The following is a 27,385-nucleotide window of genomic DNA, read 5'->3' on the forward strand; positions in this document are numbered from 1 at the left end:
TTCCAGACTTGTATTTCTGTTACTTCTGATATTTTATTATAGTTGAACCTAAAGTCCCCTTTTAATTCTGCCTTTTTTTTTTTTTTAAGATGGAAACATCACAGGTTTAGATTTATGTCAAATTTTGTCCCTGAGATACTTTAGACTTAGTGTAAAAGATCAAGGTGAACTTGTTTTGTGGATTTGTAATCCAACATAATACTAAAACAGAGGATTTAAAACACATTGTGAGGGCCAAATGTAACTGTACCACCTCAGCAGATGGCCTGGTTTTCATAACATTTTTTCCTAAGCGAAGAAGGATACTCGCAGCCTAATTTTGAATTTAAAAGTTCCTCATAATAGTACTAGAATATCTTTAATGAAGAGATTTTTAAAATGCTATTAACTTTTTTTTTTGTTGTTCTGTTCAACATACAGGTGCAAAATGAAAATGAAGGAAAATACTAAAAAAAAAAAACAAAAAAAAACTTGATCCAGTTAACATTTGTTGTCTTAAGATTTGAATACATTTCTCAAAGATGTTTCTTTGTTTTGTTTTTAAAATATGCATTCTTGACTTTCAAGCACTAGCCATACATGTTAATTTAAACTATCCTATGCAAAACAAGAAATTACTACTTTTATAGAATCAATCTGAACAAATACAAATGAGGCTGTATTCAAATTTATCAATCAGTCTTTACGGTCAGATTATCCAAGCTTAAGTTAGTGTAAAAAGATTAACCATTTAAAAATTATTGCCTTGATTTTATAATTGTCTAAAGATTTCACTTAAATTATTATTATGGCACAAAGTTCCATAAAACAACTAGATATTGGCAAGAAGATCTGCATAAATACTGTAGTATATTTATATATATATATATATATATATATATATATATATATATATATATATATATATACATTTATGTTCCTTCTTATATAAATACATATACTTATATATGTATATATTCATGTTCCTTTACATCTTATCTGATCATTCCACATTGAGATTATTTAAAATCTTTCTCTGTGTTACTGTTTTAACTTTCATGATGAATGCTTGATAATGTCACTTAGGAACATTGGAGTGGTTTGATTTGAATACTTTATCAACTGGTTTGTTTCTGTGGCAGCCAAAGCAGGGATAAAGGTGACTTTTTTTTTTTTTAACTTAGATGGTCCATTTTAATTGGTTTATTTATTCATTTATTTTGTCTTATATTCACTTATTTAACAAAGAGTTACTAAATATCTACTACATATACTTTCTTACCTTTTGTTGATTATAAAACTTGAACACATCTTCAGGCCCTTCAGGAGTTTGTTTGGTACTAGAATAGGTTAGATGGGTATATCGGCCATGTCTGATGTGCCTCCTCAGCTTCCCTTTGCAATCACTGCTTCTTGGATCTTCAACAGCTTAGACCATTGCTTTGATTGTTACTATATGCCCAGAATTACTGGCTTTTTTCACTACTTTCAGACTTGGATGGAATTTGACTTCCCAAGTGACTTTCTGAAGGGTCTAGATATATTTTCTAATAGGAGTACTTTGGTTTTGAAATATATTATTTTGGAATAACTAGTGGGAGGAATGAATAAGTCAAAAACTATGAGAAATATACCTTTAAGAAAAATGTAACACATCTATTTTATCTATTTTTAAGCACAAAAATACACAAGTATCAGTTGATTATCATTATTTTTCAATTATATCAAGTCACCACAACACCAAATTAGTGAATATTGAATCATTGCTCCTATAGAAAATAAAGGGTTAGATTCCTGTGACCCAGAACACCATTTGCATTATATATGATCATTTGCCAAAGTCTTATAAGCCAGTTTCATCAACATTGATAAATCTATTTCTCTCTTTTCCTGTATAACACTTAATAGGTATTTAAAAAATCCTTCCACAGTTGTAGAACCTGCTTCACTTATAAGTTTAATATTTTCTATACCATACTCAGTAAATTAAAGTATATTAGAAACATAAACTGTTCATAATATTAAAAAATAGTATTTTATCCCAGAGATTCATACTAGCTTAAAGGATATTACTTTGTGAACCCTCAGGTATTGAGATTTTAGGGGAGAAAGTAAAATCATATTTATATAAGATATCAAAGAGAGACTTTTTTCATTATATTATTATGTTTATTAACCACAAGAATAATAACAATGACATATACACTGGTGAAGACCCTGAAGCTAATTTGTAGAAAACAATGATTATGAAACTCAGGTCCTATCTTTGGAAGTTGCCCCATAAACACTATCATTTCTTTGGATAGCTTTCATTGGTGGGAGGTCCTGGCTATAACCTGAATTCCAGAGGAGCTTCAGGAGGGCAACAAAATTGAGAAAGTAAGCTTAGGAGTTAAGGTACCTGGAAGGAGGATAATACACTAATTCTGTTAATCTTTGGTTTTACACTATAATTATATATAAAAGTGGGATTCATTGTGGTATATTTGTAAATGGGCATAGCATAATTTGGTGGTCTTTTTACCCCAGTACTCTGCATGTTCTCCCTCCTCACTCCTGCTCAATCCCTTTTCCTCTATTCTATTGGTTTCCCTTCTATTTTCATGAGATCACTTTTTTATTCCTTTTGTTTAGAGAGATTTTTTATACCAAAGATTTGTGACCATAAAATTTGTACCTATTACATTAGCTATGATGGGTTCCTTATAACAAAACAGTCCTGATTTATTTTTATTAGGAACTCATGGGCTTTGCATATGTATTATATCAGTTAATCTCATCAGGGCCATATGCTTGAAGCAAAACAAAACAAGGTAAACACTGGATAGATTTACAAGCTTGAAAAACTATCATGTATAGGTGAGCAACCAAAAGAACAAAGGAAGAATGTTCATGGTAAAATTCAATGTTACTAAAGTATGTTTTGCCTTTTGTCATCTCCATTTAGGCAAAGAAAAAATGAGCTTCATTATTATCTCCTTCGCTTTCCTTTGGTTTTCCTTTTTATCCTTTATTTTTCTCTCTCCTTTTCCTCAAAACACAACTTATCAAGAATGACTATGTCTATAACCACTGCCAAATGGGTAAAACAGAAATTTTTTTACACATTTTATTGGTACATAATAGTTGTACATAATGGTGAAATTTGTCATTACATACTAATGAATGCATACAATTTAACAATATAATTTGTCCAATATCCTTCCCTAGCACTCCTCCCTCTCTCTTCTTCTACCCTTAGTCCCTTTCCTCTATTCTACTGATATCCCTTTCTTTTTCATATGATTGCCACCATCTTTCTTTTTCTTTTTCTTCTCTAGCTTTCACATACGCGATAAAACATTACCATTGACCTTCTGAGATTGGCTTATTTTGCTTAACATAATGGTCTCCAAGTCTATCCATTTTCCTGCAAATGACATAATTTCATTTTTCTTTATGGCTGAATAAAACACTCTCTCTCTCTCTCTCTATATATATATATATATATAATACACATATGTACTACATATATATCACATTTTATTTATTCATTTATCTGTTGATGAATACTTAGGCTGGTTCCACAGTTTGACTATTGTGAATTGTGCTGATATAAACATAGGTATGCTTGTATCAATATAGTATGTTGACATTAATTCTTTAGGATAAATACCGAGGAGTGGTATAACTAGGTCATAGGGTTGTTCTTAGTTTTTGAGGAAGCTCCATACTGATTTCCATAGCGGTTATACTAATTTATAATCCTACCAACAGTGTAAAAGTGTTCCTTTTTATTCATATCCTCTCTAGTATGTATTATTGTTTGTATTCTTGATGACTGCCATTCTGACTGATATGAGATAACATTTCAGGATAGTTTTGATTTGCATTTCTCTAATTGTAATGATATTGAATAAATTTTCATATATTTGTTGACCATTTTGAGAAGTGTCTGTTTAATTCATTTGCCCATTTATTGATTTTTTGGTAGTTTTTTGTGTTGTCTATGTATTCTATTTATTAATTCTCTATCAGAAGAGTAGCTAGAAAAGATTATTTCCTACTCTATAGGTTCTGTCTTCACATTATTAATTGTTTCTCTTGCTGTGAAGAAGCTTTTTAATTTTATGCCATTCCATTTATTAACTCTTGGCATTATTTCCTAAGCTTTAGGGGTTCTGTTGAGATAGTCCTTGCCTGTGCCTATTTGCTAGAGTGTTAACTCTGTTTTCTTCTAGGAGTTTTATGGTTTCTGGTCTAAGTCTTTGGTCTTTGATCCATTTTGAGTTGATTTTTGTGCAGAATGAGATATAAGGATCAAGTCTTATTCTTCTACATATGGATAATAAGCTTTCCCAGCTCCATATGTTAAAGATGCTCTTTTCTCTAATGTACATTTTTGGATTTTTGTCAAGGATCAGATCATTGTGTGGGTTTTTCTCTGGGCCTTCTGTTCTGTACTACTAGTCTATGTGTTTGTTTTTATACCAGTACCATGCACTTTTTGTTACAATAGCTCTGTAGTATAATTTTTTAAATATTTATTTTTTAGTTTTAGGTGGACACAATATCTTTATTTTATTTTTATGTGGTGCTGAGAATCGAACCCAGTGCCTCATGCATGCTAGGCGAGTACGTTACCACTGAGCCACATCCCCAGCCCCGTCTGTAGTATAATTTTAAGTCATGTATTATACCTCCTGAATTTTTTTTTTTGTATCAGGGATTGAACCCAGGAGCATTTAACTACTGACCCACATCCCCAGCCCCCTTTTATATTTTATTTTGAGACAGGATTGTGCTAAATTGCTTAGGGCTTCACTAAGTTGCTGAGGCTGGCTTTGAACTCATGATCCTCTTGCTTCAACTTCCGGAGCTGCTGGTATTTTGGTGGGTATTGCATCAAACCTGTATATCCCTTTTGGTAGTATGTCCATATTAACAATATTAATTCTGCCTATTCATGAGTATGGGAGATTTTTTCATCTTCTCATTATTTCTCCTCCTCTTCCTCCTCCTCCTCCTTTTTCTTCTTCATGTTCTATACTTTTCATTGTAGAGTTTTTTTTCACCTCTTTGGTTAGATTTATCCCTATGTGTTTTATTTCATTTTTTGAAGCTATTGTGAATGGGATTATTTTCCTGATTTCTTTATCAGCAGATTCATTACTGGTATATAGAAAAGCTGTTGATTTTCGTATGTTGATTTTGTAATCTGCTATTTTTCCAAAATTGTTTATTAGCTCTAGAAGTCTTATTTGGAACTTTTTAGATCATATCATCTACAAATGCTGATAAATTGACTTCTTCCTTTCATTTTTCTTCTTTTGTCTAATTGCTCTGGCTAGAATTTCTAGTATTATATTAAATAGGAGTGATGAAAGTAGACATCCTTGTTTTGTTCCAGATTTGAAAAGAAATGTTTTTGATTTCTCCCCATTTCCTATGAGGTTGACTTTGAGTTTTTCATGTATGGCCTTTTTGATGTTGAGATAGGTTCTTTCTATCCTAGTTTCTTCAGTGTTTGTATCAAGAAAGGGTGCTAAGTTTTGTCAAAGGCTTTTTCTGCATCTATTGAGATGACCAAGTAATTTTTGTTCATAATTCTATGTATGTGATGAATTGCATTTGTTGATCTTTATATATTAAAGTATCCTTGCGTCTCTGGAATAAAACCAACTTGGTCATGGTGTACAATCTTCTTAATATGTTGTTGAACTCAATTTGCTAATATTTTATTAAGTATTTTTGCATATAAGTTCATCAGGGATATTGATCTATAGTTTTCTTTCCTTGATGTGTCCCTATCTGGTTTTGGTATATGTATAATATTGGCTTTGTAGAATGAATTTGGAAGTGTTCCATCTTTTTCTGTTTCATGGAATAATTTGAGAAACATTGACATTAGTTCTTCTTTAAAAGTCTAATAGAATTTAGCTGAGAATCCATCTAGTCCTAGGCTTTTTTTTTGTTGTTGTTGTTGGAAGGCTTTTTATTACTGCTTTTTCTCCTTGCTAGTTATTTGTCTGTTTAGATTTTCTATATCCTCTTGATTCCATTTTGGTGGGTTGTATGTATCTAGAAATGTATCATTTCTTCTAGGTTTTCTAATTGATTAGAGTATAAGTTTTCAAAATAGTCCCTAATGATCTGTTAGACCTCTGGGATATCTGTGGTGATTTCTCATTTTCTCATCTCTAATTTTATTAATCTCTCTTTTTCTTTTGGTTATTTTGGTTTATCAATCTTGTTTATCTTTTTGAAGAATCAACTTTTTGTTTCTTTGATTCTTTGTATTGTTTCTTTTTCTCAGTTTCCTTGATTTTAGCTCTGATCTTCATTATTTCCTTCCTTCTGGTTTTGGAATAGGTTTTTTCTTTTTTTCAAGGGCCTTGGGATGCCTCATAAGATTGTTTAATTGGGATCTTCCTGATTTTCTTATATAGAAACTCACAGCTATAAACTCTCCTCTTAAAAGCACCTCCATAGTATTCCAAAAGTTCTTGTATGTTGTATTACTAGTTTCATTTGAGTCTAAGAATTTTTTAAAATTATCCCCTGCTTTCTCCTATCACTCAGTTTATCTTTCAAAAGAGTATTGTTCAGTTTCCATATGTTTATAGTTTCAGTAGTTTTTTTTTGGTTCTGATTTGTAATTTCATTCCATTATCATGATAAAATGAAAGGAATTACATCAAATTTTTTTCATATTTGCTAAGAGTTTTTTTTTTGGTTTAGAGAAGTATTTTTTAAATTTTTTTTAAACAGAGAGAAAGAGAGAGAGAGAGAGAGAATTTTTTAATATTTATTTTTCAGTTTTCGGCGGACATAACATCTTTGTTTGTATGTGGTACTGAGGATCAAACTGGGCCGCATGCATGCCAGGCGAGCGCACTACCGCTTGAGCCACATCCCCAGCCACGAGAAGTATTTTTATTGAAGTTTAATTGATAGAATTTGAAGAAAGAATGTTAACTATTATTTATGAAGAAGTATCTACACAAAAATACTTGGAGTCTGAATTCTCAAAATCATAAACTTTTTAGAGCTGTGTTAAATTATGTAGAGCATGTAAAATGACAAATTCACCTTCATTTTCTTAGAATGTATCTAATTTGAAGAATTCCACCATGAGACAGGTCACTACTTTTTCAATATAGATGTGTCAGAGGTAAATGATAAGAAAATTGATTTAAAATTAATGTAAGATATATGGATATCAGATTTATAAAAACCATATATAATACAAATTATCAATATATGAAATGACAAAAGAACAAGCATAATTATCAAGTTTATTTTTTAAAAATTACATATTCACTAAATACTGAAAGTAATAACATTTTACTATTTTAAAAAAGAACATATAACAAACTGAAACTACCAAGATTATCATATTTATTAAAAAAAGTATGTAATGAAACATTTATTGACCATTCATATTAGGCATTGTACTTGTGGATAGCAAAGAAATGCTAAAAGTTTATTTCTTTATCTTATCTTTCCAAACACATTTCATGATTATTTTTGGTGAAATTTTATTTGCATAAACTTCATGTGGGTTACTTTTATTAAATTTAGTATGATTTTAATCTTATTCTTTTGTTGATAAGCTATTGACACACTTAGCTTTTCTATTTCATAAATTAATTAAACTCTAAAATATATCTTAATTCTACTATTTTCAGGACTGGAAGTTTGAATGCTAGATTTCCAATAACTCTATTATTTAAGAATTTATGATGAAAGTATATAATAATATATGTATGGTTTAAAAATGGAATTTAGAAAAATATGCATGATTATAAAATTATCAACTTTTATTTAAACTAAGTTTCTGTAAGGTTGAGCTCACATGAAATTGATATCTTATTGATTTTTGTATAATATATTATCATTTTTTTTCTTTTTTCTTATTCTACTCTTCAAAGTATTTCTATAAAGTCTCTGCTGTTTCTAAGAGAGGTTCATTTACTCATACAATTCCTTGATGTTCCTTTCAATAAGCATTTATTAAAAAATACTCAATATTTCCTGCTTTAACAAATTTTAATAATTCCCACAGAATAGAATGTTGAGGTTTAAAAAATTTTTCTTAGCAGAATTAAAAAGGAGGCTGACTCATAGTGGGATAGGGAGCGAGAGCATGGGAGGGATAGATGAACTCTAGAAAGGGCAGACGGGTTGGAGGAGAAGGGAGGGGACATGGGGTTATTAATGATGGTAGAATGTGATGATCATTATTAGCCAAAGTACAGGTAGGAAGACATGAATTGGTGTGAATATACTTTGTATACAACCAGAGATATGAAAAATTGTGCTATATATGTGTGATAAGAATTGTAATGCATTCCGCTGTCAAATAGAAATAAAAAATAAATTAAAAAATAAAAAGATTTAATTTTATATGATATCATAGTAAGAATAGCAACATGGCAGGAGTATGTTATAGTGCCACTGAAATTAGCTTAGAAATATTAGTATAAGTTAACAAATATTTAAAATATAGTATTTTTTGGAAAAATAATGTTTTTATGATTTATTTAATTGCCTCTGCCTATGTCTCTGATTTAAGGATGCTGATTCATAATGTGCTCTGGGGAGGGGGAAATGGGAGGATTAAATGAACTCTAGATAGGGCAAAGGGGAAAGGGGAAGGAGAGGAATGGAGCGGGCACAGGGTAGGAAAGGCAATGAATGTGATGGTCATCATAACCCTAAGTACTTGTATAGAAGACACAAAGGATGTGATTCTACTTTGTGGGCAACCAGAGATATGAAAAATTGTGCTATATATGTGTAATATGAATTGTAATGCATTCTGTTCTCATATATAACAAATTAAAATTTAAAAAAAATTCTAAAAAAAAGACAAAGAGATGCAGGGTACAGGCATGGGCATGCTTAGGAAGGTAAAAGAAGAAACCAACTGAGATGTTAAGCTTAAGTTTACTCATTTTCTAGTAAGAAGAAGTATATTTAAACATGCAGAAATTGTAGTGATATCTGTATGATGTTTAATTCACCTAATAAACCTGATATTTATATTCAGTGTATTGATTTTCCAATATTTCAAAATTCTTATTTTAGAATATTTATTGATAATGTTGTATATATCCAAGGTGTAAAATGTAATGAATTAATATGTGTGTGTGTGTGTGTATAAAATGATTATTACAATCAAATTAACACACCTACTACCACCTTTATATTTTTAGATCCACAGAACTTGTCCATATTATAACTGAAAGTTTGTATTCTTTCACTAACACTCTGTTTATCCCAACCTCCAGCCCTTGGCAACTACCATTCTACCCTGTTTGTATGAGTTCAACATTTTTATATTGTACATATAAAGGATATTGTTAGCACAAAAGGGCCAGGCCAGGCACAAACTTCAGCAAAAGCCTTTATTCAGGAACGGAGTCATGCCTCTGATGGATCCACTTTCCTAGTGAAAAATGAGGCACTGGCCAAAGAAGGAGTCTGTGCTTAATAGGTTATGCTGAGAGGTAACTTGATTAATGAGTGTGTCAGTTTGGATACTCAGGAATTTGGGCTCTGTTTTACTAGTGAGATGTGTGTGTGGGGGGAGCTTGTCTGGGGTCAGTGGTTAGTATCTGGAATTTGTCTTTGTTGGGCCAGATGGAGGATCTGAGGAAGGATTTGTTTTGTGAAGGATCAATGCTTTGCCCTCTTCCCAGAGGCTAATACCTCTCCCCTGGAGCCTGTCTCATCAATGGAAAAGAGTGTATTGGGAAAGGATCAAGGTATTGCCATTTCTCTCATTCCCTCTCCCCAGGCCACACTATTTTGGGGTTTGTCATTTTCCATATACAATAGATATCACTCAATATTTGTTTTTCTTTGTTTGGTATAATGTTCTCTAGGTTTGTCCATTTTGTCATAGTAGCATTATTTCCTTTTCTTCTATGGCTCAATACCATTCTATTATGTGTAAGTGTATACCACATTTTTAAAATCCATTTTCCCTTATAGATAAATTATTTCCATATCTAGCTTAATGTTGTAGTGAAAATGGGGTGTAAATATCTCTGAAATACTGATTTCAATTCCTTTGCATATATGCCCCATAGTGGGATTGCTGGATCATATGGTAAGTCTGTTTTTAATTTCTTTAGACAATTTATATTCCCACCAACAGTGTCATTTTTTCCCCATACCTTTGCTAACACTTTTTATGTGCTTTCTTTTTGATAATAGCAATTCTAACAGTATTGAAAGATACCTCACTATGGTCTTAATTTTCACTTTTGTATTAGTCGTGTTGACCACTTTTTCAAGTACATGGTAGGCATCTGTATGTTTGTCTTCTTTGAAAAAAGTATTATCAGGCTATTTAACTCTTTTAAAAATCAAGTTATTGATTTTTCTTTTCAGTACTGCATTGTGTGAGTTTTTTATATATTTGGATACATGGTTATTATACCAGAATAAGATATTATGGTTTGTAGGTATTTTTTTCTCTTTTGTACTTTGTCTTTTCAAATTTTGATTATTTCCTTTACAATACAGAAGCCTTTTGGTTTAAGTTTTTAATTAATTTTTAGTTAATTTTTCTTTATGGAATAATGGTTCAATTTAATTCTTTTGCATGTGTTCTCACCATGAACTCTTTTTATATACCTACCATTTCTAGCAGAAATGCTCAAATTTGAAGAGACCCAATGATTATGACACTGGTTCCCAGGTGGGGAGGGACACCTTTATCACTGTCATTACTTCCTATTTTTGACTTGTACAGAGGAAAAGGGAATCTATTATTATACAGCATATCATCATGCTGGTGGGTTCATGCAAGCCAGTCTTATCTGGAGACACATTCTAAAATTTTGCTAACTTAATGTATCTGTCCACATGTGAAATTATTTTCTAAATAAAAAATGAAATATTTTGTACTCTTTTTTCTCATAGGAATTTTGTACTCCTTTCATACATACATAAATTATGTAAAGAGGAATACTTGCTGCTCAAGTCACTAGTCCATATTGCTCTTTTCCAAGATAGCAGAATATGAATAACATGAAAAATCTGTGACTTATAACTCAATAACACATGAGAGTACAGAATCTGTTTATTGCGAGATTATATGATTTTGAGTAACATTTTATTTACTCAGAAGGTAGCATTGGGTAGTGGATAGCTATTATTTTTAAAAAGTCTATCTAGCATTTTTTTTTTTCTGGAAATGCCCCTATGAGAATTCAAGTTTTGTTAATCAAGAGTTCTCTACCTCCTTAATCACAAGAGTGGCACCTGGATCAATGCTAGATCAATCTTCACTGATGTGCATATAGTTTATTTTGTTTATCCTCAATTTCTAAAACATCAAATGATAGAAATGCATATTCTTATGAATATATAACAAGATATGTCAAAGTATTTAATAAAGCAATAGTACTAATTTATCAATTAGGTTTCTGAAAAAATGTTACATTTTATAATACTATACTTGTTATAGTCCTAGTTATAATAATATCACATAACATAACTTTGTTGTTACAAGTCTGAGCTCTGGGATATAGTGGTCTGATTTTGAATCTCAGCTTAGTCAATTATAAACTCTGATTTTCAGAGAGTTACTTGACTTTCTATACCTCAATTTCCTTACTGATAAAATTGATATATCAAGGGAACAATCGACCTGGGTTTTTTTTTTTGGGTGGGTTCAATGTAATAATACACATAAAGTGTGCCTGGTAAAGACTAGTAAAGACTTAATAAATATTAACTATTATCATTAATGTAATTTGGGGATGTTATGAAAAAATTTACATCATGATGGAAGTTAGTAGTAGCTGTAAATTGTTAGTGATGTAAAGGAGAAAGAAAACCTCCTATAGAGACAGTGATGGACTACTGTCTAAGAAAGCACCTGGAGGAGACAATATTTTGGATAAATGGCAACTAACCTGATGATTTGGCAGAATAGTACATTTATGGACACATGTACCCACAGCTAGGATGTCTCTGTATGGGTCAAAAGAGATTGAAGTGGAGGCAAAATTTTACTATTACTTATCCTGGTGGATACTTTGTATTATTGAGAAATTTTAAGAGTTTAGAGATATGCAATATGTCATTATTTGCATGTTGAAAATGAAGCCCACATGTCTGAGGATATCATTCCTATTGTGTGTAAGTGAGAATCATGTACAGACATCACTTTCAAACTCAAAAGAGTACCATATGGCATTATCTTGTTATTTTCTGTCCTGGAACGTGAAGAAACTGAGAAGGGATCAGCATTGGCAAAAGGACCAGAAAGAAAAGAGTTAGACAGGTTTTCCTGAGTAATTCTTATAGATAGTATTATTGCAACTCACTGGATGGCAACATTACAAATACATTGATCCTGTGGAATCCATGTGCTTGTCAGCAGAGGATTGTTTCTACTTTCAGAAGGGAGTTTATTGATAAAATCTATTCAGTGATTTTTCCAAAAGATTTGGATCTGCAAATCATTAAAGAATAGTTCCTTAATAAACTGAAAACATATTTATTCACATAATTACTTTCAAGCTAGAAAGGGGTAAAGAGGAAAATTGTATGTCTTGGTTCATAGTTTCATAAAGAAGTTTTCATATTTCTAAAATTATATGTGTTTAAATTTCATTCATTAAATATGAAGATCAGGTAATATCTACGTTAAATGTGGTCTGGAATTAGAAACATTTTTAGCAAGCATTGTTAAGCTTTAATATACAGAGGACTTCTACCCTACAGACCAGTTTTGGACATGATCCAGTCTCGATAGTATGTCACTCGAGTGTAGACACCAGGCTTGTTTGGAAGAGCACATTCATCTCCCCAGCTTACAATACCAGCAAGGAACCAGGTACCTTTTGAATCTGCGCTAACCAATGGTCCACCAGAATCACCCTAGAGAGAAAAAGGATGTATACAATTACTATGTTTTAAAGGTGAATATTGCTTATTTTTCTTTTTTTTTTTTTAGTAAGAATAGGGAAAAACAGCAGAAGAGGAAAAAAGAACCCTAGATATTTCAAAACTAAAATGATTTAGTCTAGAATATTCTTTGCCATATGCTCATTTACTTAAATTCAAATATATATTTGGATATAACAATATAAAAATGGAAAACACATATGAAAGTTTCAATTTGGGCATTGTACAGAGGAGCTACTGAATGTATTATTGCTTATGCAGTTATCAGTATATTGAGGAACTCTGATAGATCTGTGCATGTCCCTTATTTCCAGACAGATACTGGAAAAAAGGGAAGATTTGTATTTATTGAGTGCCAACACTGGACTATTGCTCTTCATCTGTTTTTAAATTTTGCTTCCATTTCCAGAATTGTATAATTTGTCTAACTCCTCTCTATAACTTGTTATAATTTTCATCCATTAATCTTTAGCCCATTCCCCAAGTGATGGAACATTTCTTAGCATTTAGATTTCCCTTTGCTCTATTTTTTTCTATCATCCTAGATGATTTTAACATGCATTATAGGATGCATCTTGGCCCACAGTGTCTTGGCTTCCCTGGCTTTAATCATTTACACATTTATTTACATCACTCCTTGTCATTACCTGGAACTGCTCCACTTCTGAAACACCATTATTCAGCATTATGATTCTATGTACCAACCCTTTTTTGACTTATTCCAATGATGCCCTTCAGCCTCACTATGAATACCAATTCTCTCTTCACCTTCCTATTAGTATATCAGGTCTTCTTCTCCTTCTATCTTTCGTTATGCAGGTTACATTCTTTGATTCATCCATATCCCTACTCTTATCAACAGTATCTTCAGCTTCTTACCACCCTCCCCATCATAGCCTGTGCTCACCCATACACTGGAAAATAAAATCATGTTACAAAATTTCCTCTCAGAAATTTTTTTTGTGTCTCTAGTCAATTTTTCATTTCTCAGGCCACCATTACAAACTCTTGTCATTTCACAGTTTAAAAAATCTTGTTCTATTGCCTGGAACCTAGCATAATTCTTAGAGTCAGTGGAAAATAAGAGGTGGCAATCCCTCTGTTTCTTGTCTTGTCCCTTTCAACTTCTCAGCTCACTTATGTAAGTCCACATCTCTGCATCCTTCTTTTCAGACAGGCAGAAGTATTTTATATGTTTTTGAATTGAAGTATGATTGATAAATAAACATTGTCTGTATTTAAAGTGTATAATGTAATGTTTTGATATATAAATACATTGTGCAACAATTTGCTCAATTACATGAATTAACTTGTTCATAATGTCATATATTTATGTTTTTGTATGAAATCTACTTTCATAGAAAATTTCAAGTATACAATGCATCATTATTAAGTCACTACCCTATAAATAAGGTCCCCATATATAAGGTCCCCATAACTTATTAATTTTATAACTAAAAGTTTTATACCCTTTGAACAACATCCCTCCATTTCCCTCACCTCTCTGCCAACCATTGTTGTACTCTGTTTCACTGGAAAATATTTCAGTGAGATATCATATGTTAAGAAAAATATGGGCATAGTTGGATAGATAGGTAAAGAATATAATAAAGGTTCGACTTAGCACAATGAGAGATTCATTAAAGAATTATAATATTAGACCTATCTATGAGTAAATGACTGCTGTTTACAAGAAGGTTAAATTTCTTCTATGTGTGCTCATGTAAGAGCAAAGAAAGATGATAGACTACTTTGTGATTGAAGATAGTAAGTCAGGTGTGGGAGGAGAAGAAGATTAAATTTTTGAGGTTATTGTAAACAGAGTGGTTGAAATAATAAAATGTGGGTTCTAGGTTTCATAAAGTTAGGAGTCGTGAGGCTGGGGTTAATGGACTGAGAGAAAATTGAAGGAAGGGGGTTTAAGTGCCTCTTATCAAAGAATAGGTTTAGCTAGTGGAACAACTGTAAAGATGGAAATCTGTTATTAGAGATAATAATTATATATTGTATACACTTGCTTGCAAGTTCACTGGCTCCTAGAATGTAAAAATGTGCTCCATTCATTTTAACTTTCCTTTACATAGCACAGGATCTGGCACATAGTAGTAAATAAATAATCACTATGTGTAAGAATGGAAGAATAAAATGAGATTCTTCCTGATCTTATCACTGATTCTGCCTACCTAAATAAATACAGTAGTACTTTTGATAGCTTTAGGACTATTGCTTATAAACAGCAATAGGAGCATAAGAGACACATTAAGTAAAATCAATGGAAACAGTAGAGTTCTGAGTATGGGCACAAGAGTCAAATATACTGCATTGAAATTCTAGTTCTGTTACTTACTGGTTGTGTGAGTTTACACAAGTTACTTGATCTCTTTGTCTCAGTCTCCTCATCTGAGAAATTGGGTTTAAAATAATATGAACATGTAACAGAGAATTTCCATAACTAGAATAAATTAATATTTGTAAAGAACTTCTGGCACATGGGGTTGCCATGTAAATATTGTTAAATAAATAAATATTTAGAATGTTGGAGCCAAATTATGAGAGCTCTAATATATAGGTTTTTACCAGACCAGTTCAGTGTATCTCAAAGAGCAAAATAAAGTTACTAGTAACCTGTTTTTCTCTTCATTGTTAATCCTAATTGAGTCTTTTTCCTATTTCCATTCACTACTTCTTAGATTGAGTGATTTAGAATTTCAGTATTCTAATGAGTCCTAAATGATATCACTATAATTTTAATTAGACTCTTTGGCTATACAACATATGTAAGCTGTTAAAAACTGAGAAACTTGAATTGGTTAATTGCAAATTTAAAACTATAAGAAAAAATTTTGGAAAGTGGACTAGGCAGATTTACCTGACAGGCATCCACACGTCCCTCCAGGAACCCAGCACACAACATTCCAGGTGTGACAACTCCACCATATGCTTTTCCACTGTTACAGGTCTCATTATCTATAATCTTCACTGATCCTTTTTGGAGTATATTAGGACTTTTTCCTAAAGGAAGGAAATTGTATATTTTTCCTAAAACCAATATTAATTTTTCTGGCTAAGTTACTAGTATCTAACTTTTAACACTATGTACAATTTCTAAATCAACATAAAACATGTTTAACCTTTATTTTTCTTATTTTTTAGTAACAAAGAAGCAAGTAATATTTATGAGCACACTAAATAAAATTAGTAATTTAATTATCACACTTAGACATAGAGTGTGATGAAAGTGTTTAAAAATTGTTTTTAGAATTTTATACTTACTACATATATGCCTTAGAAAGCAAAATTCAAAATTCATATCCCAGAAGATAAATTTCATGATCATTTTTAGGTTTTCAATTGTTTATTACTATAATTCTGAATCTTAGAATTAATTTTAACTTTATTTTTCTCTTTTCAAAATACATATATGAACACAAATAGCCACTAAATATTTCTATCACTAGGGTCATAAGGATGCACTTATATAAATGGACCTTACTCAAGTATCACCTACTTATGAGGGCTACTCTTCTCATTGCATTGAAAGTGCTCAATCTTTTGGAGTCCTTATTTTTTCCTTTGGCGCTTACATGCATGACACATAATATATATGTTTATACTTCTTTCTTATATTTTGAAATTTTTGTTTTTCTTTATTGAGAACAAAAGCTTTTTCCTTACTAAGAAAATAGGTTGAGGTATTTGTCTATTTTATCTTTTAAAGTATCCATACCATAATCAAAATAAATGTTTATTCAATGAATGAATGAAATGGTGGAAAATAAATTGTGTATCTAAATAATAAATTTCTGTAAAAACTGCCATTTTTAGAGGAATTATGATAAACAGCTCTATGAAATTAAAGTTTTGCATGAATTATGTTGAGGATCATTTTCAATCCATTGCACATTATCTGTGAAATGATCCAGAGAAAGTGTTTTTCAGATTGTTTTAATTCTGAGTAGATTATTTTTAGCTCTTAAAACTCAAGCCATGTAATGGAGAGAGGTTCAAAACTCACCATCAGACTTTAATGTTCCCCATCCAGTGACTACCATTTCTGAATTGGGTGGGAATTTATAAGTAGCTTCTGGAAGACATGCTCTTCGGATATTGCTTGTATATAATACTGGTGAAGACAGATGCACAACAGCAATGTCATTATCGTGTGCAGGGTAATGGTAGTTCTCATGAATTATAATATCCTTGATAGTTCGTTGTGTTTTTGGATCACTTAAAAGAAGCCCAAAACTGACATTCCAGTCTTTGGGATTATTTTCCCTAAAGAAAAAAAATTAATTAAAGATACTATATTTCAGAGTTGCAGGACTTAATCTTTTAAAAATAATTAGGTATGTGGGAGTCCCAATAGTACTTTTAAAAATGTCAAAATTAAGCTACATGTAAAAGAAAATATAAAAATAATGATAAAAGATAAGTTTTGGAATATCTGTTTACAGTCTTATAAAAGATAACCCGGAGAAACTATATTTTATTTCTTAATTGAAATAGAAAATACCAAAAATACTAAAGAGAGATCTAGAAAGATAAATATGACAACATAAAACAATATTAAGTAAAAAGTGAGCACGGATATATGAAAAGAATGCATTTGTGGAAATTAAAGAAATAGTCTAAATACTCTTTCAAATATTAAAGACTATAAAGAATATACTTTTGACTTATTATTATTTATTCAAGGATTTGTATATTAAGTACTACAAATAGTGCTGCTAGAACATTTTCAAACCCTACTTAAAAAACATAATAAACAAGCATGATTTTGAGGAGAGTCATTCAAGGTTGATAAGGATTTCTTTTTAATAAACAAAATGAAAAGAATCATTGAACAAAAGTGTAAGTATCTTTTAGGCAAAAAAGTCCATACTTTTTGAGTAATAATATATCTTTAAAAAATCATCATTCCAAATGAGGCTGTAGATTTATGGGAACATGTATTAAAATACTTATGATTAAATAAATAAAACCAACTTTTATAATGATGAAAAAGAAATATAAGATACATGTTCAATTTGGAATTTAAAGTTTTCTTTTATAAAATTGAGGTAAATAACTCTAACTTAGTGGTTCTCAGCAGGGGTCCACTTTCTCCCCACATTTGGCAATGTTTGGAGACATTTTTGGTTGTCAATATTGAGGGATTCTGTTGATGTCAGAGCAGGAATGCTGCTAATATTCCACAGTACAGGACAGTTTTCCAAAACAAAGAATTATCTTATCCAAACTGCCAATAGTGACACTCCACAAATCCTGCTCTAAACTGACCATATCTATTATTTTACTGATAAATCAATGAGTAATTCTGAGGGTATATTTCACAATATTGAAGAATTGGAAGTATAGTTTATGACCACATTGTTGAGATATATTTATTAGAACTTTAGATACTTAAGTGACTTTTAGACCTTCATCCGGGCCAGAGCTTACTTTATAAAACAGTGAGCAGCAGTGACAAGCCAGTTGTTACTAATCAGAGTAGCTCCACATCGGTGGACACTGTTCTGTTGAAGGCTAGCTTGCCAGGGCCATTCACCTTCCTCCGCATCCTGACCCCCTGCAATTTTGTTGCCAGAGCGAGTTATTGTACGTTGCCCACAACCTGTTTAAAATAGAGTTGAACAGTATTGATATTGCTTAATTTTGCTGTAGTAAACAAACTTCTCATAACATGTCTCTCTATTAATGATTGAGGAAAATCTCACCATGTTGGAGAAGTTAGGATAGAGTTACTGCTGACATGAGATTTACTGAGAATTTGTTAAAAATAGATTGACATTGTCTTCCGCTATAGCTATCACTCATAAATGTTTTGTATATCTGTTTGGCCTCACTATGACCTGATGTAAGAGGTAAATTCAAATTATAGGTTTGAATTTTGAAGAAAATAACTGTTACATTACTGAATTGCACAGGGATACGTGTGCATTTTAATTTTAGTGAATGGTGTGGGTTAGCAATGAATTAGTGCTATGAAAACATTCCTATGAAAGTATGAGTGAACAAGAATGTAAAAGAGATATTGAAGAGACACAAAATAGATTGAAATGTATTCCCACTAACATCACAATGCACAATACCTATATAGATAAATGACATGTGGAGATAGCCAACCAGTTTCCAAAGTTTCATGATTCTATGAATCAGGACTATGCTTTATTGTCTATTTAGATCCAGAGAAACTGCTAGACTCTGAAGTTTTTAAAGCAAGTTTGCAGTATTCTTTCCATGTGGTTTTGTCTCTGATTTTTGTCCCTTGATTAACTTAGCTTTACTCCAACTAAATACCAAGTTTGTTCTTTAACAGTTTATGGTACCTTTTACTATCTCATTAATGGAAAGCAGGGATCACAACTTTTTAAAAAATGTATCTGCAGAATTTACCATAGAGAATATTAGCACATAGAAGGAGCTCAACAAATATTAACCAAGTATAATAAAAATGATACTTGATTACAAAGTTCTTTTCTTTAATAGATATGTTCTAAAGCATTTAGAGAGTGGGGGGGAACCCCACAAAACTTACTATAATCAAGGCAGGTGTATAGATTAAAGCAGTGACTCTTAACCAAAGTCACTTTTGAACATTATCTCCCTAGGAATATTTGGAAATGTAAGAGATATTTTTGTTATCACAACTGGTATATTTCAGACAGGCTACGGGTATCAAGTGGATAAAAGCCAGGGAAGCTGCTAAATATCCTGTATTAAACAGGAGTGCTGCTGAAAAAAAGAATGTTTGGTTCTGTCAATAGTGTAAAGGATGAGACACCCCATATTAGAGAAAGCAACTTATATAAAAAATGAGAATATATAAATAAATTGGAAAGATTAGCTGGCTTAATTTCTTTACAGAGATTTTTTTTTCTCAAATTTCACAGATTATCTATTTTTAGTAAAGTACTTTGAGAATAACAGATGACAAGTAACAAAAGTTCAAATAATTATTATTAGAAATGGGCTTATAAAATATTTTTGTTGATGCATATTAATTATACAGAATGCTAAATGTACTTTGAGATATTCTTTCCTGAAGTTAGAAAGATATTAGCAGCACAGGAAAGAGTCATCTAGACTATTTTAAAGGCTTTACAGACCCTCTAATGTCTTTTAAATTTATATATTTTTTATGTTTATATATTTATATGTTTTTAATTTTAGGTTATTCTCAGGTTGTTAAGGCTTCCACTTCATTAAGAATAACTTAGCTGAACTGGATGGAGTTTCTGTGGCTGCTATTTCTAAATGAGAGCCCTCACACTGACTCACTGACTGTAACTCCCTTTTCTTTGTCTTTTTCTTTCCACTGCCTCATCATGGACGCTACAAAGGATAAAACACATAATCCAGAACCCAGAGGTATAATGGTTCCTCCCTATCCTCCCTTCTTTTTGGACAACTCCTAAAGGAAGTTGGCTTTTATTCTACTTCCTTCACAGGAATATAAAAACAAAGATGCTTCTCTGTGGAATAGGAACTTCACCTAGGTGATGACTTCCTTGTTTTTGTTCTTACTCATAATTCTCACTTAATTTCTGTCCATGCGTCAACTTCCATTCTAAGTTCTCATTTACTCATGATTGTTGTGTCTGCTAAGCTTTGAACCACCACCTCTGCAGTAATACCTTGTTATTACCTTTGCTGAAGTTCTACGTGGCGCCTTGTAACTTTGTTATGTCAAAAGAGATATTATGGTAAATTCAAGGATTTAAAGAATATAATAGAGATTGCTGGTTGATACTTTCAGAAACACTGGCAAATCTACCGAGCTCTTATTGTCTCTTTACCCTTTTAATATCTACTCCCTTTTTCTATTACAGTATTTTAATACACTTTATCATGTTATATATCAAAACTCTATTCTTCTTTTAATCTTGCTTGATTTTTCTTGACTATTCCTCTTTTTTAAAATCCTAGGTAGGCCAAGTCAAATTCAAAATACTGAATGTGAGTTCTATAGTGTTTTAGCTGTAGGACAGACAAATTGGATGATCTCATTCTTATCACTGTTCTTATTTCTTTCTTGACTATTTCTTTCCTATGAACCTGACAAATTCCCAAATGTGAATTGTGATCTTATGGGTACTAAAGTTTTCCACTGGAAAATTTACTTTAAGATGTCTTTTTAAGTTGCTTGAGGATTATTCAGTCAATATCTATGAAAGAGAAAAAAGTGTAATACAGCTCTATGTTTAAATTTTGCCCAAATTTCTCAGAAGTAACTATATAGTAAAAGTGATGGGGTCAGTGTCACCTGGTTCTAGAGGGTGATTCCTTTAATCCAGCTGCCCCAGTTAGTCTCAGACCCCAGATAAAAGCATTGCTTTTCCCGACAGTTTGCACCAGGTTCCAGCAACCCCAGGGATTATATTTCCCGGTACCGGCAGTGGGAGAGTGAAAGCAGAATGTCTTTGTGTATGAGGAAGAAAAGCTACTTGCACATAAGGCACCTGTGCACAAACATATCTGCTTAGTTTTCAGAGGCAAAACAGAAAATGCAGATAGCTGACATGTACTGAGAGCTTACTATGAGCACTATGCTTTTATAAGTACTTTGCTTGTGTCACCTTATTTTTATCTTCACAACAATTTGGAACTAAGGCTTTGAGAAGTAAGCTATGTAAATTTATGCAGTTAATAAGTAGCAGATGGGACTCAAAACTCATATTTAGCTGATTTTAGATTATAGGTTCTTAATTATATTGCTTGTCAGTAGGTCTCCTTGCCATTATGGCATGTGATAATGTGTTTCTAATTTTAAATCCAAGGTATCAATGAATGTAAGGCAACTGCAGTAACCTTTATACAAGTTTCTAAAAGCAGGCATCCTTTTTACACCTTTGTTGGTATAATAACATTGACTCTCAATGTTATTTTTGGCATTCAAGGAAATTAAATTTCAATAGAAAACAACTCTTTGTTGATTAACTTACAGGTATGAAGAAGATTTTCCGCTATTGGCATTGCAATATCTAAAAGTCAAGAGAAAAGAAAATGAAAATATGTACAGTTATAAACACATTTTATTTAAATAATAGTAATTTTCATTTTGGAAACATTTTGTAGGCATAATCATTTTATTCAATCTTGAATGTATAATTTCTATGTTCATACATTGCCATAGAGAGTAATAAAGTCCTTGTATTTATTATTCTGTTTCTAAAAAGACTCTCAAGTTCTTTACCCTAAGTTTCCAGGAATTGAACCCAGGGACATTAAAACACTGAGCCACATGCCCAACCCTTTTATTTTTTATGTAGAGACAGAGACTTGTTAAGTTGCTTAGGGCTTCACTAAGTTGCTAAGGTTGGTTTTGGACTTAGATCCTCCTGCCTCAGCCTCATGAGCTGCTGGGACTACAGATGTGCATCACTATGCCTGGCACCCTAAGTTATTTGAAAAAGCAGTCTTGGTCCTGAAAAGTACTAAAATATATGAGAAAAGATGACCTTTACCATTATCCTGAACCAATCTCTCTAGAAAACTAAAGGTATTTAACACGTTTTTATGACCACTTTAAATCTTGGCTCATTTCTTTATGTGATCGTTGTGGTGATTATGTAAATTTGGATAAGCTTTGCTCAGGTCAATGTAATAGGTGCCCTTCTCAAGTCAGCACATTTTATATAAATATTATTATTTATATATTATAGTTATTATTATATTTATTTAAATATTATTAATTATTAATATTAATTATTTTTTTCCAGAAGAAACCCACAGAATATTCAGTGATCTATAATTAGGACATGTAGGAATTTATACTGGTGAACCACTGACCAAAGTAAGATTGGAGGCAATAGAAAAATGCTTCCACGTGTAATCATGGCAGTACAGTTCTTTAGGTCCCATGAGATGGGGGTAGAACTGCCAACTCTCTTTTTGTCAGATCTACTACTGCATGCAAGCTTTTGTCTTAGATTCTGTATTTTTGGGGAACTAGAATAAGACATTTAAGAAACTATACTTTAAGAAAGAATGCTATTAATTAGGAAAGCAAAAAAAAAAAAAAACCACACACACATACATTGTTACATTTAGCATATTTTGTGTTGAGTGCATTTTACTATATTTTAATCCTTTTAAAATTAATATTCTTTTAAATGGTAATTTTCACTTATTTGATCCATTCAGTTAAGCATGCCATTCCATTTCCATTAATTTTATGTAAAAAATAATGTCATTTAGCAATGAGGCAGACTTTGGCATTGTCTATTAGAAAAATCATTTTAAGGAACGTTGCAGGATGAAATTATTTACACCAGATAGTTTTTCTATGTACCTCATATACCTGAAGAATTGCAAACCTGTTTAATTTGGGTGAAAAATGTATACAGAAAGGAGAAACCAACGAGTCATGCTCCAAATTTCAGATACAGGGAACCATAAACCTACTAGCAATTTCTACTTAAAAGAGTTCCTCTTCAAGGAGGAATCATCAACTGCTAAATGAAATAAGTACTATACATGTCATTGGAGATTCATTTTTATAATGCTCTTGGATTTCTGTAAAGCTAAGAAGGTGTATCACCAGTTCTACAGGTCAATTACAGTTACACACTCTTACATTAGGTTTCACAATACATTGGGTAGACAAAGAATCCTTTACCAGAAAGTCAACCTGCCTGAACAAAAAGACCAGAGTCATTCAACATGCAGTTGGGATATAAGAAGATGTGAGCCACGCCTGTTTGAAGAGAAAACTGGCATCATTTCATCATATCCTTCACAGCTTGCCTTCAGAATCTAACTTTTTATTTGAGAAGATATTTCCAGTGTACAGTTTTGAATTTTGTATGCTTGGTAAAATATATCAAATCATATTTAGATTTGTAGAAATAATTAAACTTGTACTGGGACAGGAAAAATGCAAACTCCTATACTTAAAAGTAATTGTTTAAAAACCTTATTATATTCACAGAAGCTTCTTGGTTCTTTGAAATTTTCTTTATTCATGCATGGCTTGCTAAGGGGAAGAAATGTTTTGAATCAATAGAATAATTATCACTTGGTTAGGTGAAAGACAGGCTACAGTGAATAGGGAAGTTACTTAAGCCATCATCTTTTGGACTCAGTCACTACTGTGACTGTGTTTTATTCCTAAATCCCTAAGGACTCAGAGGCTGGAACTCCTATAGATTTGTCTCTGAATAAAGAATCCAACAGTGTAACCTAAGACACTCTATTTACACTGTGTCATATAAAGGAGGCAACTAAAAAGCAGTGGCATCGACTCTGCCAAGGAGAAGATGAATCAGAGGATAATACACAAAGCAGTTAAAAAAAAATAAAACAGCTCAGCAAATGTGGCTTGGTTTACTCCCATGGGCCAGTAGTCCAAGAAAAGAAATGGTTCTTGCTCTCAATAATTTTTGAATCTAGTGGAAAATATAGACAACTAGATAATTTTAAAAATCAATGCAATAGAACTTGGGACCTGGAGGCAGGAGGAACATAAGTTTGAGGCCTGCCTCAGCAAGTCTGAGGCAAGCCTGGGCAACTTAATGAGATCCTGTCTTAAAACAAAAAAGGTCTGGGAATGTAGCTCGGAGGTGAAGTGCCTTGGTGTTCAATCTCCAGAATCACAAAAAGAAACCAAATAAGTACATAAAATAAACTGTTGTAATTCATTGATGATTTTTTAAAGTTAGGGTCTCACTGTGTTGCTCAGCCTGACCCTGAATCATTAAGCTCAAGAAAACCGAGAAGCTAGGGGCTGTAGCATGAGCTGCCAACCACTTTTCATTGGATGATTCTTTTTTTTTTTTTTTTCCTGGTGCTGGGAATTTAACTCAGGAGTGCATAACCACTGAGCCATGTCCCCAATCCATTTTTTTTTTTTTTTTCATTTGAGACAGGGTCTCCCTAAATTGCTTAGGGCCTAAATAAATTCCTGAGACTTTGAACTTTCCATCCTCCTGCCTCAGCCTCTCTTCCAAGCCACTGGGATTACCATTGATAATTCTTAACTGAAACAATTCCTGCCTAATGATGATGTTCTACTTCCACCAATCTTTCTACATTCTGACATTTTCCAAACCAATCGCATCAAAACATGAAACATTTTAAAATCCAACTTTGATGTGACAGAGGTCATCAATTATTTTCGGTCTACCTGGATCTATCTGACTATATTTGAACCCTACCAGCCTCTCAGACACTGTAGCTCTGGGGATTCCACCCAGTTGGTGGCCCTTATTCTGGAATTTGCCTCTTCCCAAGCTCAGGGACAAAGCACCTTCTTACCAGATATCCCAATTGGTGTGTGATTTGTTGTCACTATTTGGGGTAGGAGGGATTGGGTTGAACAGGGGCAACCAAATCAAAGGAAGAGTCAAACTTTATTTAGAGTGACCTGAGTTTTAATTTTTTAAATATTTTAAATATCAAACTCAAAGAATAAACTCGTCTTGGTCAAATAATAAACTTAATAGGAGCCAGGAATTTATGAGAGGTATAGAAATTGAAGTATAGATTTCTCCCAACTAAATATTTATATTGTAAAGTCACCGATTTAATATTAGTAAGTCATTAGGTAATATCATTACTCATTTTTTAAATCGTTTTTGTCTATAACCTATAACCTTGCCCTGTCCTTTTCCTCTTTATTTTGCATAACGTAAGCAATTACAAATACTGCTTAGTTGTGGAACATTTGTCTAGCCTGTGTGAGACCCTGCATTTAATCCTCAGGACTGTCACATACTATGGTGGAATTAGGCATAGCAAATTGGATATATCAAGAAAAGTCACTTAGCATAAAGGGGATTTGGAATTGCTGATAATATATATTCTCTTGGGAGGGAGTCTGGAAATTTACTTCACCCAGGGAAAAATAAGCACAATTATTGACTGTTGAATATTAGATTAGAACAAAATGTTTATATGCTCTTGGCTCTGTAGTAAATCATGCCCATGACTACTCTTGGAGTTAGTTTGGTACTGAAGATTTAACTCAGGAGTGCTTAACCACTGAGCCATGTCCAATGCATACCAGTTTAGATGCATTGGTAAAGAGGGCTCCCGCAAAAGTCTAATTTCTAGTGAATATTTTTTCCTGGAAAGAATAAATCTAAAATAGGTAATAATAATGAAACCTAAACTTTATGATTCTAAATATAAATAATAATTTTACAGTAATGGTAAATTCATTTATAATAAAAATTTTATGTAGGCCACAGGCTTTAACTCTATTTAAGTGACCCTTACTTTACATGATTCCAAATGGTAAATAAATTAGTAAATCCTATTTTTCAGATAGTTTTCCTAGAATTCTAACATTAAAAATATAGAATAATTCAGCTGCATTTTATTATGGAATGTGCTTTATATGGGATATTTTAAAATGTTCATTTGATAGACTTATGAAAACTCTAAATCTATAATTGTACAGAAACTTATTGAGAAAAATAATTAAAAGTTAAAATTTTTTATGATATAGAAATCACCATTTTTCATCATGGAAACTAATTAATGATATTTTCATTAAAGGAAAAAATTAACTACTCTGGAGCTATAGGATGAATAGTCTGTATAAAAAAGCAAAGACACAGAGCCTGGATCTGAATCCTTCACTCACTGCACATTTTAATTAGTCACCTGGCTGCATATCTAATCTCAATAAATGCTTTTCTTTATGTTTTTTATTAGACTTATTATTTCTGGGTTTATACATTAGATATCATTTTTCATTCCTCTAGAGTGATGTAGGTTAGGTATTTTTATAGTACATGCCTTCCATGTTTATCATTTTGACAATGAAGAGAAAATGTTAATGATGAAATTCAATTCAATTAATTAAAATTAATACTAGTTATATGTACAGGTGCATATAACTTTTAAATAGACCTGTGCCCCATTTTCTTTTGCATATGTTAAGAAATATGAAAAATCAGAATTACCTATTTTTATTTGTATATTATATGTGCTTTTTTATAATCCAAGCCATTGTTGACTTTAAGCTTTGGAATTAATACAAAAAGCTGACATGATACAGGGATACAAGACATATACTCAGGAGTACACTTAGTCATGTTGCGGTATTGCCTTATGTCTTATGCATTTTACATGCCATACTTGTTTTTCTAAGGAAGGGCCCTTTTGAGGGTACATATTGAACAGAAAGTTAATATTTAGGTTATCATTTTCAGTTTGGAAACTTCTAACTTTGTCCAGATACCTAGACATCTTTTAAGGATCTGCATTTGATGGCACAGAACTGGTGTCTCATCCAGCAAAGGCTTTGTGGATCTTTCAGTTCATGCCATTGCTTTCTTTAAGACCCATCTTAAAATGTAGCTTCTCCAAGGTTTACGTCTTATCCCCTCTTCTCAGATCACTTCTTTATATTTTTTTGCCAACTTCCATGTAAGTATTTCTAATGCAAAATAACTATCGACTGGTAATATTTCCTTGTTCATACTGAATGTATTTTTTTCCTCTGGAATTTACTTCTTTAAATGAATTGGCTTACTAGGTGGTT

General features: G+C 32.0%; 1 protein-coding gene across 1 annotated transcript in view; it reads right to left on the reverse strand.

Moving 5' to 3' along the window:
* Positions 1-12,702: 12,702 nt before the first annotated feature.
* LOC143406329 (transmembrane protease serine 11C-like) overlaps positions 12,703-27,385 on the reverse strand; it is a 63,063-nt gene continuing 48,380 nt past the window's right edge. Inside the window, exons 6-10 of the mRNA XM_076865055.2 lie at positions 21,837-21,875; positions 18,334-18,505; positions 16,907-17,166; positions 15,761-15,903; positions 12,703-12,864 (exon numbers count right to left, since the gene is read on the reverse strand). Of these exons, the coding sequence (XP_076721170.2) occupies positions 12,703-12,864; positions 15,761-15,903; positions 16,907-17,166; positions 18,334-18,505; positions 21,837-21,875 (776 nt within the window). The remainder of the gene's footprint in view (positions 12,865-15,760; positions 15,904-16,906; positions 17,167-18,333; positions 18,506-21,836; positions 21,876-27,385) is intronic.

The sequence above is a fragment of the Callospermophilus lateralis genome, chromosome 8, assembly GCF_048772815.1.
Source record: "Callospermophilus lateralis isolate mCalLat2 chromosome 8, mCalLat2.hap1, whole genome shotgun sequence".
Taxonomy (NCBI): Eukaryota; Metazoa; Chordata; class Mammalia; order Rodentia; family Sciuridae; genus Callospermophilus; species Callospermophilus lateralis.